Raw genomic sequence first — 11,699 nt, 5'->3', positions numbered from 1 at the left:
ATTTCATTTACCGTATCGCTTCACTTTTGCTTTTGTGCGGTGTTCTTTAATAATTAGCACCTCATTGGTGTGCAGAGTCTGTCGTAGATAGGCACCTAACGAAGCTGTACGAACTTCTACGGGATCTAGTCGGATAAAGATAATTGAGCATCCGCACAGTACCACATCTATATATAGCATTTTAAGCGACATTTTCACACGCTGTATGGCTGCCTCGTCTAGAAGTCTTATAATTGCTTCATGGCCATTCGATTCTGCATAGTTTCGTGGTGTGTTATCCTCTTCAACCACAAAAGCGGAAACCTCCGCCCCTTCTTCGAGGAAAATACTTACAACTACTTCAGTACCAGACTCGGCCGCTATATGCAGTGTGATATGTCCCAAGTAATCACGGTCCATCACGTTGGCCCCGTCATTATTGTGTATTTTGCTGCCTCTGTCGTGTATCTCAAAGTTGCCTGGTAGCCAGTATTTCTTTGACGATCCTGGAGGTGTGATATCGCCACCCGGTTCAATGTGTTTGATGAATTTGTATTTCTGGTCTTTGTCGAGAGTCCTGTCCAGGTCAAACAAATCAATATCCATGTAACTGTTAGCATAAAGTATACGATTGCTAAAAGTATACCGTACCTTGAAGAAGAAGCCTCATACTGTAACCGACAGTTGTGCAGCTTGGAAAGATCTCTCCATGCTCCCCACTGACATCTATATTGCAATGATAGTCTAACATTGGATGAAATAATATATAAATATTCTGAAGGATAGATTGGATATGGAGAGAAGCCTGAGAATGCCGTGAAAGAGGGAGCGTTTAAGCTGCTTTATATTGGAGGGGTTCTCGAATTCTTTTCCCAGCTCTGAAATTCGAATAATGTGAAGTTCGAGGGGCGTCAACGTGCGGGGGAACCGGATGAGAAGCCTGAGAAAGGAGTGAAGGCTGGGGTCAATTAAGGATCGGGTAGATGTCGCATTTACATATTATTTAAGGGGCTGAGGGCAGTGGTGGAGGCATTGCATGATGTATTGACATACAATTAGTACAGACTACCTAGCAGATAACCTTGCTTCACACGTTGATCCTACCTTCCTTATATAAGAGCTATCATGACACTATCAAACAGCATTCTTGGTCTCTTGGATCTCCACATGTGCCGTGACCGCTTTCTTCTCGCCATCCTCGTCGAGCTGTTTGTAAACGGCCGCAGCGACCTCATTGGCCTTGTCTTTGTCCTCGAACACTGCTTAAGTCAGCCACGTCTCTTGCAACAGAGCAGGAAGATCACTTACAGAATGACAGCTCCTCGAGCGTGCGGCCCGAAGTCTCTGGGAAGAAGAAGTAGATAAACACGACCTCAAATACTAGCCAGCAGCAGTACACCAGGAGCCACTTCCAGGCAATGCGCGCCAGACCAATCGGATTCACGTAGGTGGCGAAGAAGCTTGCGCCGCGGCCATAGAATTGGAACCAGGAGAGACCGCGTGAACGGCCCACGTAAGGGAATAGCTCAATCAGATACGCTTATTAATGTCAGCATATACACACGATATAAAACGGAAAGACACGCACTGTAGGTCAGGGCGTTATAGCCGAGGTTGTAGGCGGGCGAGTAGGCGAAAATAAAGAATATTGTCAGAATAGCTGCAGCTGGAGCCTCTGTGGTCATGAAGCGCTCCATGGAGATGGTCCATCCGGCGTACACACATAGCAGACAGCATGCGCAAGTCAGGTACATTGGCCGACGCTTGAAGCGCGCCGCCGTCAGTGCCAGCGCAGTGCCATTAACGAGGCCCCAGCAGGCGATGCCGATGTTGATCTTGGACTTGATCACACTGTCGGTGACTCCGACCATGTCCAGGAGGTCGCTAAGATAGTACCTATTACATGGATCAGCGAAGGTGAAAGGCATATATGGCAGATGCCATAGGTGAATGCTTACGAAGTGAGCGTGTTGCCGGACCACTGCGTGAACAGGCCGAGAAAAGCGGAGATGAATAGTCGACGACGCATACCGGCCGTGCGGAACATGTCCCACCAGGATTGCTTTGACTCTTCGAGCTCGATCTTGATGGTCTGTTCGATCTGCGCCATTTCTGCCTTGACAATGACCGAGCTGCGGTCGCCTTCTGCGTGGTACTTGGTGAGGATATCGAAAGCTTCGTCGTAGCGGTCTTTGCTGACCAAGTATCGGGGACTTTCGGGGAGGAACCTGGGCATGTGTTAATAAGAACAGTCGGGATAGCGGCGGGGATCGTCCTACATTACCGTCGCGATCTGGACCGTGGCGGGCGCAATCTGAAGCAGAGACGGGATTCGCCATGCCCAGTTCGACGCAATGGTCACCGTCCCCAGGCCCACGGCTGCCGCGATGATCTGGCCGATGAAATAGGAGGAGTTAAAGAGCGAGGTGAGAATCGGTCGTTCCTTGGGGTAACCCAGCTCCCCCAGCAAAGACGAGCCTGCCACGATGCAGAACGGGATTCCGAATCCTAGGAGGATACGCGCGACAACGTACATGGCCACTGGGAACAATCAGAAATGTCACATAAAGGAGAAGGAAAGGAGTGAATACCTCCATTGGAGAAGCCCTGGATGATGGCCCCCACCAAGCTCACGCATGAACCGAACATGATCGTCCATCGTCGTCCGATTCGCTGGTTGATATATGGGACAAAGGGCAGGGAGAGAATAGCCCCGAGGGAGTATGCAGCACCCAGAAAACCCTTGAGGCTTGCTTCGATCTCGTACTGGTCGCGCCCGTCCACGATCTCCCCAGTTGGATGACCGAAGTCTATATCGCACCGTTAGTATCCTGCAGAGCTCATCCTGGATCGAGAATACATGCACTTGTTCCAAGTATACACAATCTGGACCGTGTTGATAATCTGCGAATCGAATCCCGACGTGATCTCGATACCCATACACGCCGGGAACAAGAGGAAATAGAGTCGTCTCAGATTTGGCTTCTTGTACCAAGGCGTACGATCATCGGTCAACAAGTTAGCTAGCACAGGATCGGCAACATTTTCCTCGCGCTGTTTTCCAACCACGACCATTTTGAAAGGCTGATATGTTCGGATGCTCAAAGCAGTGCTGATCTGTGGACCCCTGAAGACTCGGTGGGACCGAATGATGGTTATATATCCTCTCCATTCTATGCTCGGCTTGGCCCGCTCTCAAGCAGCGAATGTCCGGGTGACCCACCAGATTATGCACGGGCTATGGAGTTTCACTCCATCGTATCAAAACAATCCGGGTACTATCCCCGCTGGTGGGATTAGAGTTTCAGCACCCCACGGGGTAATTGGGGGCGGTGGGGGTGAAGAAGGCCTGGATTCTTGCTTGCAAGCTTATGGTTGCGTGACGCCCATTCCAGAGGCTTGGCACTTCGTATTAGCCTAAAAGGTCTGCAGGGACTTCGGGGAGTCTCCCCGGGAGGCTCGGGCTAAGAGGAAGACGAGGATCACCGCTAGTTCGATAGAGTGGGAGATGCATTCGGGATGCTCAAAGAGGAGCGGAGCTGTAGCAGCTCTCCTGTAAGGAGTAATTTAGCTGGGACAAAGTACCGAGCTGAGAGGTTGTATTAACCGCCCGTAGACTGAGAACTTGCTGATTCAGCGACTATCATGTAAGGTAAACTCGTAATGCACGTGTTGTAACATGCTCATACTAGCTTCCCGGGCTGTGGGATGCTCTCAACAGCGATCCCCGGGATATTTCATCCATTAACTTCATATGTTTCCCTCGTTGCTGTCATATACGGAAATTATGTGATCCATCACAGCAGTCTTGTGTTTTGTTCTATAAATCCAAATTGCCATGCATCAGCCACTCTAGCAGTACACTTAACTCCTTGATCCCGCCGCCCTCCTCACCCCAGATCTTCAACCGCTCAATCACCACCTGCACGCAGTCCGCCCAGTCGGGAGGAATGCTCACATATTCAGCCGAGGGGCGCTGTGTTAGCTTTGCGCGAAATCCCGCAATCAGGCAAAGGGCGTGGTTGAACCGGACTCGACATGCTCCCCATGACCCCGGATGCCGGAAGAATGGTACCTCAGTCTGGATGCGATAAACTGCCAAAAGTAGCGCCTCACTCGCCTTAACTCCATATAGTGCCGCCATCCCTGAGTCTAATGGCACATGGATGCATAGGTATAGATACGCCCGGCAGAGTAGTTCGCGCACCTCGACGTATCGCTCACGGCTTAGCTTCATGAGCTCACCCTCCTTCGGTCCGGGGGCGGACTCGAGAGGCATGTTGAATCGGAGTGTATGTGGGAGACAGTCTACCCACTGCTGGAGTTGACCTTCCAGCTGCGTCAGAGTTTCTGCCAGAACCTTGATGGTTGGTAGATCGATATCGGGAGAGAGCACACGGACGGCGTTGCGGGCCCTATTGAGCAGCCTGCGCAAGAAGATCTCAGCCAGATAATAGTAGGAAGATGCTGCTTGCAGATCTGTGGACGAGGGACTGGAAAACATCCACCCAGGGGTGTCGTTAGATGGTTGTCTCGTGGGGAAGCTCGGGAGAGAATAAGGAAAGTCGGAGAGGCTGAGGTCACAGGGCGGGAGATCTGTTAGTTCATATCGAACCTCACTACTGTATGTCAGCGAATTGGGGTATATTTGAGGTTTGTGGTGTTTATCATACCATTCGGACTTCAAACATGTCCAGTAGAGTCGCTGCTCCAGACCTGGGGGAGTTAGACATATCGGCAGCGGAGAGATTGAATCACCCACTCTCTTCCTGCGCACTTCTAATCGTCTTTCCCCTCGCGGTGCTTCAAACGATATGTTTGCCACAGCATGGATGCCGTCCGGAACATTTTCCAGCCCGCGATCGGCTCAATGTTATACTGATACCAAATTCTATGCGGCAATTAGACATCCGTATGTCTGAGCAGTTGAGACAGAGGAGCTCACCCGAATATACAGAGACACTGCACTCCCAGTAAGGTGTCGTCGAGATACGCAGTCGAGATGCGCTTTCGCGCCATAGAGAGGAAGGTCAGCGATTCCTTCATTCGGTGCTCGGGAACTGACATCGTTGTGTAAGTAACTGGTGGACTGAATGATGGCTCGTTGTCCGAGACCTCGCGGGTTTCGTCGTCCGGATAATTCCCCCAGATGGCCGCAAGCGCAAAGATAAGTAGCACTAAGCACGACGAGGCGGACCAGTCAATACCGTTTTCCAGCACTCGAGCGATATAGAAGTCCAGCTGGTCTGGGTCAACGATTGGGTTCTTGGTCCAGATCTTGGTCACGAAAATCTCGCGCAGTTCGAGGAGCCTCTGGGGATCTAAGTTTGGTAGAGCTGTAAGAGCCCATCAGTATCCGATTATGGGGTATGATGCGTCAAGAAGCCCATACCCGTCTGAAAGCGATCTGGCTTCTCAGAATACGCTGTCATTGGAAAAGTCGAGACAGGTTTCTCTTGCGGAAAAATAGGCCAGCTGAGAATCATGTCCGACCCGGTAATCGGTGTCTTGAGCGCATCATTGCGCGAGATTGACTCGGGATCTACTTCGTCCACCGGGGATGGCGACGCCTGTTGCGAAAAAAGGGGAGGCGCTCGGCTCACAGACAGACTCTCTGCCAGAAGTCGCTCTTGACGTTCTACTGCGTCTAGGATTTTTGCGCCCCATGTATCTAGACTTTAGATAGAATTGGTGGTCATTATATGCCTCAGCTAATGGAAAAGCTCTATGGGAACCGACACTGACAGGGCATCCGTCTCCGGATACTCGCAAGCTACACCCCGCTGGATACATTTGGCACACACGGGCCGTGCCGAGTCGCATCGAGTCTTGCTGAGGCGACAGGCATCGCATGCAGTGAGCACCCGAGTATTCTTGCGAGGTCGCGCAGTCGACGAACGGTCCATTCTTCCTGCTGGGGTTTCCTGCAGTCGGACACGAAATGCTTAGAAAGAGATGTTGGTAAAAGTCCAAGAAAAAAACGACAATGTCGGGGATTGGTAATGCGCTAGGCGAATGGCTGAATCATCCCTCCAATCAAACCAAGACGGCCTCGTTTAGCCGGAGAATTCGCCAAAACAGAGCGGGATGAGTCCCTAAAGTCCCCGCCAATACGTGGTGCGATCCACTTGGAATTTGCCTCGGGCCACCACTTCCTGGCTAGAGGTTCCGATCAACACTTCGTAAGTCCCTTGCTCGCTCTTCCACATGTTCTCAATCTCGTCCCAAAAGCTGGTCGCATATCGGTCTAGCTGGATGTCAACCGTTTTTTCTTCCCCAGGCTGCAGGAATACCTTTTTGAAACCGTGCAGTTCCTTGCTTGGGCGTGGGGTTGGGGATTCGGGTGCAGAGATGTACAGTTGGAGAATCTGGGCGCCCGCCAGTTCTCCCGTGTTTTTGATTTGTACGGTGGCGACCGCGGGACGGTCCATGTTGAAGATCTCCGGGGCTACCGTAACACTCGGTGAGGTCTTGAAGGTGGTGTATGACAGGCCGTGACTACAATAGGGTTAGATAACACTAGGAGCCGAAGGAACTAACTCACCCAAATGGAAAGAGGACTTCTCGTCCCGTCTTCTCGTAAAATCGATAACCCGCATAGATGTCCTCGCCGTACAGTACTCGGCCGCCCACACTGGCGTAGTTTAGGTAGGCCGGGTTGTGTTTCACATCCACCGGCCAAGACAAGGGCAGCTTTGCGCATGGGTTGACCTCTCCGAAGAGGACATCGGCAATTCCATGACCCGTCTCGTTACCTCCGTACCAGGCCTGCACGATGCACCGGGCCTGATCAGCCCAAGGCATGGTAACTGGTGTACCAGACTGATTGACGATAACTGTCTTGTCTGAGGCGACCTCCAACACCTTCGAGATCAACCGGTCAACTCCCGGTGGCAGATCCATATGCGTTCGATCGAACCCTTCAGATTCCCAGTCCTTGTTGAGCCCGGTACAAAGAATGGTGTAGTCGGCCTCTGCAGCAGCTTTCACGGCATTCTCAATCATTTCATCACGGTTCATCCGTACACAGGCCCCCAGATTTGCGGCGCCGCCGCCGAAATTCACCATTCCCACCGTTTTCATTGTGGTAGTATTGGCAGAACCGAACTCAATCCGAATTTTGTATGTATTCCCAGCAACTAGATCCTTCGATCCCAGTTCCTCAATGGAGCCTTTGCCGAAGAATGCCGTCCCGCGCGTCTGGTTCGTAGTGTTATCGATCACGAGTTCGTCGTCAATGTAGAGATTTGCGGTACCAAAGACACTCAGGCCAAAGTCCCAAAGCCCGGAGGTGTCGGGTGTGAATTCGCCAATCAGCGTGGCCCAGAAGAGCCCTCGGTTGAGGCCGGGGGCAGAGTAGTCCATGAACTGGAAAGCCGTCGTCGATACAGGCTCAGTGCTGATTAAACTTCGTTCCTTGTTCATCGGCTCGTTGTAGAACCGAATAACAGCATTGTTCAGGAGCCGGTCTATCACGGGGAGCATCTTGTGGGCGTATGCGCCCGCTTCATAGAGAACCTCCGCGTTAGGAAGTGCTTCCCTGCAGGCGTCGTATAAAGAGACGGAGTAATATGGCTCAAGCGACGCACTTCCGCCACCTGATATTGCGGGAGTTTTCATGTGAGATCCGATTAGGGCGATCTTTTTGATCTCACTTGGAAGGGGCAAAATGCCCTCGTTCTTGAGGAGGACGATGCTGTTCGCACAGATTTTGCGATTCAATGCCCTATCCTCTGGGAAATCCCGTCCTCGTTCCACTTCTGACACTTGGACTTGACTTGCATGCTTCACGAATTCCAACACCTTTCGAGCTCGTGCATCGATAGTCGATTGCTTGATCAATCGAGCCTGCACGGCGGACTCGATAAATTTCCCCCGATATCTGGACACGCCGGGCATTTCTAGGTCAAGGCCGGCATTCATGGAGTCGATAGTAGTGTATGTCCCGTACCAGTCACTCATAACCAGCGGGTTCCACTTCCACTCCTCCCGTATCAGATTGAGCATGAGCGCATCTTCTACCACATGCTTCCCGTTGATCTTATTATATGAGGTCATGAGCGCACCAGGGTTTGCATCTCTCGCTACAATCTGGAAGGGTCGGAGGTAGATCTCGCGCAAGGCTCTCTGGGTGACGAGGACATCTACCGCCCGGCGTTCGTGTTCCTGATCGTTGCCCACAAAATGCTTCACGGTGGAAACTATGCCTTTGCTTTCGCATCCGAGGATAATTGATTTAGCCAGAGTACCCGAGAGATGTGGATCTTCTGCAAACGATTCGAACCCGCGTCCACCAAGAGGAGCGCGCTGCATGTTGATTGTCGGGCCCAGCCAACACTGTGCCCCTTTCGCGATGCACTCGTCGCCCAGCAGCTTCCCCGCTTGGTATATCAGATCTCGGTCCCAGGTGGCGCCCAGAGCTGTGCCGCAGGGCAAACATGCCGCGGGGATGCCGCCAAAGAATTTCGTGCCCCGGATACCATTAGGGCCGTCGGTGGTGCGGATTGAAGGGACGTTGAATTCGGGGATAGGATGTGTGTGCCAGAAATCAATTCCTGCTTTTGTTAGCGGACGTCCCTACAGATCACCGTCTCTCTCTTACCGGATAAAAGAGCAATCTTGTCCTGCTCGCTGATGTTTGCTAGAACATGCTCTACATCGAATGTCTTAGGCATAATGGATATTTGAGAAAAGAAACAATGTCAATAAAGAAAGAAATCTATGCTGACAGCCTCTACGCAGAGCGAACAGAAGCAAACAGACAGTGCAGCGGCTACATATATATATAAGTACCCAGGCAGTCCACAGCTTCGATCTTTTCACGTCAAACTCATATTTGGTAAGATCCCTGGACGCTATTTCCCCGAGTCCCGACATCTCGAGGCTCCCAGCGACGCACTGACGGCGGAGACTCCCCGGCTTAGTGGGGTCCTGCGAAGATCCCCGCATCTCAGCTATAGCCCTATCCGCGCGCTCTATCAAGCGATTTCAAGTTGGTCACATATGCGTCCGCCACCAGTAGAACTAATCTCCTTATCTGAGCTACACAGACCCAAAGGGATGACGGACGGTCTGCTCTTTCACCAGACTCCTCATTCCCGGAGTGATCTTCCATCTGAGTGCCTTTAGGGCTGAATATAATTATCACCCAGGGGGTGATGGGAGCTAGATATCTCAGAGCCTATGCACACTGTAGTCTAGTGATACAGCATAAAAATTTATTATGGCAATACCATGAAAAACTGGAATCGTTGGAAAGTGCCAAGAGCCGCTATCTAAAAAATGGATTAGAGCACTGTGCTAATAGTGTCTTGCTTGCCACTAACTCCCTAGTGTGCCACTGCTATAAACTTGGGTAAATTTTCTACATTTATAATAGCTACGAAAGCTCTAACACCTTAGATCTTAGTATCTGATCTGATATGTCACTTCTATTCCGTTTGGTATATCACGTGAGAACGATCGACAAACCGATGATCGGCTTTAGCCTGACCCCGCGATCCTCTGTGTGATTTTCAACTGGTGATTGTTTAATCATTATCCTCTAAAGAGCTTAAATTGAATCCATCTATCGTCATCGCCATCACCATGGGTATTCTGGGTCACCACAATCTCCGACCCTGTCGTTGAGCCTATCGCCATATTCGAACAATTTGTCGCGACGGAGCCGCAGACAATCATCTTAAGAGAAAAGGTGCTCTCCGTCTCTGGTGATAGCTTCGAAATTAAGTTGGCCAGTGGTGCGCCATTTCTGAAAGTGAAAGGAGCCTGGGTATCGCTTTCTGGTCGCAAGAAGGTCGAGGACGCCCAAGGCAATCACCTATTTGATATTGTCAAGGAGCTGCTACATATCCATTCAACCTATGCAATCGAAGACCCCCACCACAAGAAGATTTGTGAGGTGAAGAGTAGCCTCTCATGTAAGTATCTTCCATGATCTGGGACTATTCGGAAATCTGTATATTACCAACATTACTAACCACCACACTAGTGGTTGGCTCTAAAGCCACAGCTAGTTTCACCGATCGGAACGGCAAGGCAGTGGCTCTCAAAATGAAAGGAGGCTGGTTCGATCGCACTGCCGATATTGTTGACGACAAGAGCGGCCAAACAGTGGCTCGCATTGACCGGAAACTGCTTAGCGGCCGCGATCTTATCTTTGGCCAGCAAACCTACGCCGTTGTTGTCGCACCTGGTGTGGACGCAGCACTGATCACGGCCTTGTGTATTTGCTTTGATGAGAAGAACAATGATGAACGCGGCGAATAATTGATGCCTTTTATTCACCTCGGGTCCCTCGTCGGGCTAGGACCTTGCAGTCAGATAAATCCCTCTTTCCTTCTCTGTCGTTGCATAGGTCCACCCCTCTTTCTAGTGAACTACGTTGTCTCTTTTTCTACACCAATCCATAATTGAGTATGGTTCTCTACGGATTAGAGTACATCAGTTGAAAGCATCGATTGTACCGGGCTAGCTTTTTGTGTAACCAGAAACCATAAGAAATGTCGAGTGGCCGTTCGACATGAGATAGCCGGTCTGATACACCCGAAAGAAGGAGAACGAGATTTTGCTCAAGTATTTCATATTTCTAGTGAACGGAGTGCAGTCGTAGTAAATATATCTAGAGCTCCGTCAACTTACAGCATCGCATCTAACAAATTATCTCTCTGGTTCCCACAGTTCTAGAACATGACTACCGATCGAGGGGGAGAGCTTGCGAGCTACAAAGTACTCATGCTTACAAAATCCAATTCCGGAGGAAGTCATTGGTTGATCATGCATTGTCTCCATAATAAAAATGACTTCAAGGGAGGCAACGATTCCAATAGAGTGCTTCCAAACCGAGAACTAAAGACTGATTGTGTCAAATGTCATATGACAATGTGTATATATGCTAGCTTCGACCCCGAACACTCAATTGTAATAGTTCCGAGATTAGGTAAAATTCTATCTGCCCAATCATGTAATTCCGCGCCAGCCACTGCAACTGTGTGTCATCCTTCTGATCCGTTACAGATTGCAAAACATCAACGTCCGGCGTCGCTTCCGTTTGATATAGGGTTTTGGATGCTTGGCCTCGCACACTCTTTCGATACCAATAAGTAACTCTTTGAGAACAAAAAACAGATCATTCGGCTCGTTGATGGGGTTGAATAGCCCGGGAATAGCATGTAACTCTCTTCACTCGCGACATACTAACTTGGTGTTTAGTTAAGAGAAAGTGCACGAAAGCTTCAGAGCCGCCCGTCATATTGCCGATGGATTTGGGAAATACGGATGATGCGCTCGCGGCAATCAATGCAGCACTGGGAGACTGTAGGAAAGTATTGGTCGACTTAACAAACGGGCGTCTCATCAAATCCAAATGCTAGGGTATTCCTCACCAGCCATCTTGCGCTGTCGGAACCGTGCAATATCATCAGTAATTAAATAACTGGAGTCCTCAACCACCAAGAAATAGCCGTAGAAAGCCCAATCAGAAATAATTCCTTTTCTCCGTGGACTGTATAGAAGTAAAGAGCAACCAACAGTCTGACACTCGTGGCAGATTTAGTCAAATGCTTATCTGGGGTCACAGGCTCGATCCGCGTAAATCCCCGTTCTTATGACTCTCCATAGACTTTTGCTCACGGCTTTATTTCACACCGGCAGATTGGAATAATTCATTCAAACTTCACACCACTTTTGGTTGCTCTTGGTTTTGACCCTAAGTTCCTTTT

The 11,699-nt window shown here is 50.2% G+C and overlaps 5 protein-coding genes across 5 annotated transcripts; 1 reads left to right on the top strand and 4 right to left on the bottom strand.

Moving 5' to 3' along the window:
- Positions 1-3: 3 nt before the first annotated feature.
- On the bottom strand, positions 4-705 carry N7447_007496 (uncharacterized protein; the record flags this gene model as incomplete). The annotated part of the gene is made up of 2 exons (XM_057231758.1): positions 4-589; positions 662-705. 2 exons carry the CDS (start codon positions 703-705, stop codon positions 4-6), a joined length of 630 nt encoding a protein of 209 aa, XP_057083523.1.
- Positions 706-1,113: 408 nt separating this feature from the next.
- Positions 1,114-3,054, bottom strand: N7447_007495 (uncharacterized protein; the record flags this gene model as incomplete). Its single annotated transcript, XM_057231757.1, has 7 exons — positions 1,114-1,238; positions 1,288-1,518; positions 1,568-1,875; positions 1,938-2,207; positions 2,259-2,520; positions 2,571-2,789; positions 2,844-3,054. The coding sequence occupies 7 exons, from the start codon at positions 3,052-3,054 to the stop codon at positions 1,114-1,116; spliced, it is 1,626 nt and encodes a 541-aa protein (XP_057083522.1).
- A 745-nt stretch (positions 3,055-3,799) lies between these two features.
- On the bottom strand, positions 3,800-5,885 carry N7447_007494 (Zn(II)2Cys6 transcription factor; the record flags this gene model as incomplete). Its single annotated transcript, XM_057231756.1, has 5 exons — positions 3,800-4,598; positions 4,653-4,695; positions 4,935-5,315; positions 5,372-5,655; positions 5,725-5,885. The coding sequence occupies 5 exons, from the start codon at positions 5,883-5,885 to the stop codon at positions 3,800-3,802; spliced, it is 1,668 nt and encodes a 555-aa protein (XP_057083521.1).
- Positions 5,886-6,074: 189 nt separating this feature from the next.
- N7447_007493 (beta-glucosidase) lies at positions 6,075-8,654 on the bottom strand (the record flags this gene model as incomplete). The annotated part of the gene is made up of 3 exons (XM_057231755.1): positions 6,075-6,477; positions 6,524-8,534; positions 8,582-8,654. 3 exons carry the CDS (start codon positions 8,652-8,654, stop codon positions 6,075-6,077), a joined length of 2,487 nt encoding a protein of 828 aa, XP_057083520.1.
- A 956-nt stretch (positions 8,655-9,610) lies between these two features.
- Positions 9,611-10,248, top strand: N7447_007492 (LURP-one-related/scramblase family protein; the record flags this gene model as incomplete). Its single annotated transcript, XM_057231754.1, has 2 exons — positions 9,611-9,899; positions 9,971-10,248. Coding segments are annotated over 2 exons (567 nt in total), but the record flags the coding sequence as incomplete, so codon positions are not given.
- Between the last annotated feature and the right edge of the window lie 1,451 nt (positions 10,249-11,699).

Source organism: Penicillium robsamsonii (genome assembly GCF_028829455.1).
Source record: "Penicillium robsamsonii strain IBT 29466 chromosome Unknown utg000004l_segment0_segment0, whole genome shotgun sequence".
Classification (NCBI taxonomy): domain Eukaryota; kingdom Fungi; phylum Ascomycota; class Eurotiomycetes; order Eurotiales; family Aspergillaceae; genus Penicillium; species Penicillium robsamsonii.
The sequence above is the reverse complement of the archived record's forward strand: the minus strand, read 5'-3'. Positions and strand labels throughout refer to the sequence as shown.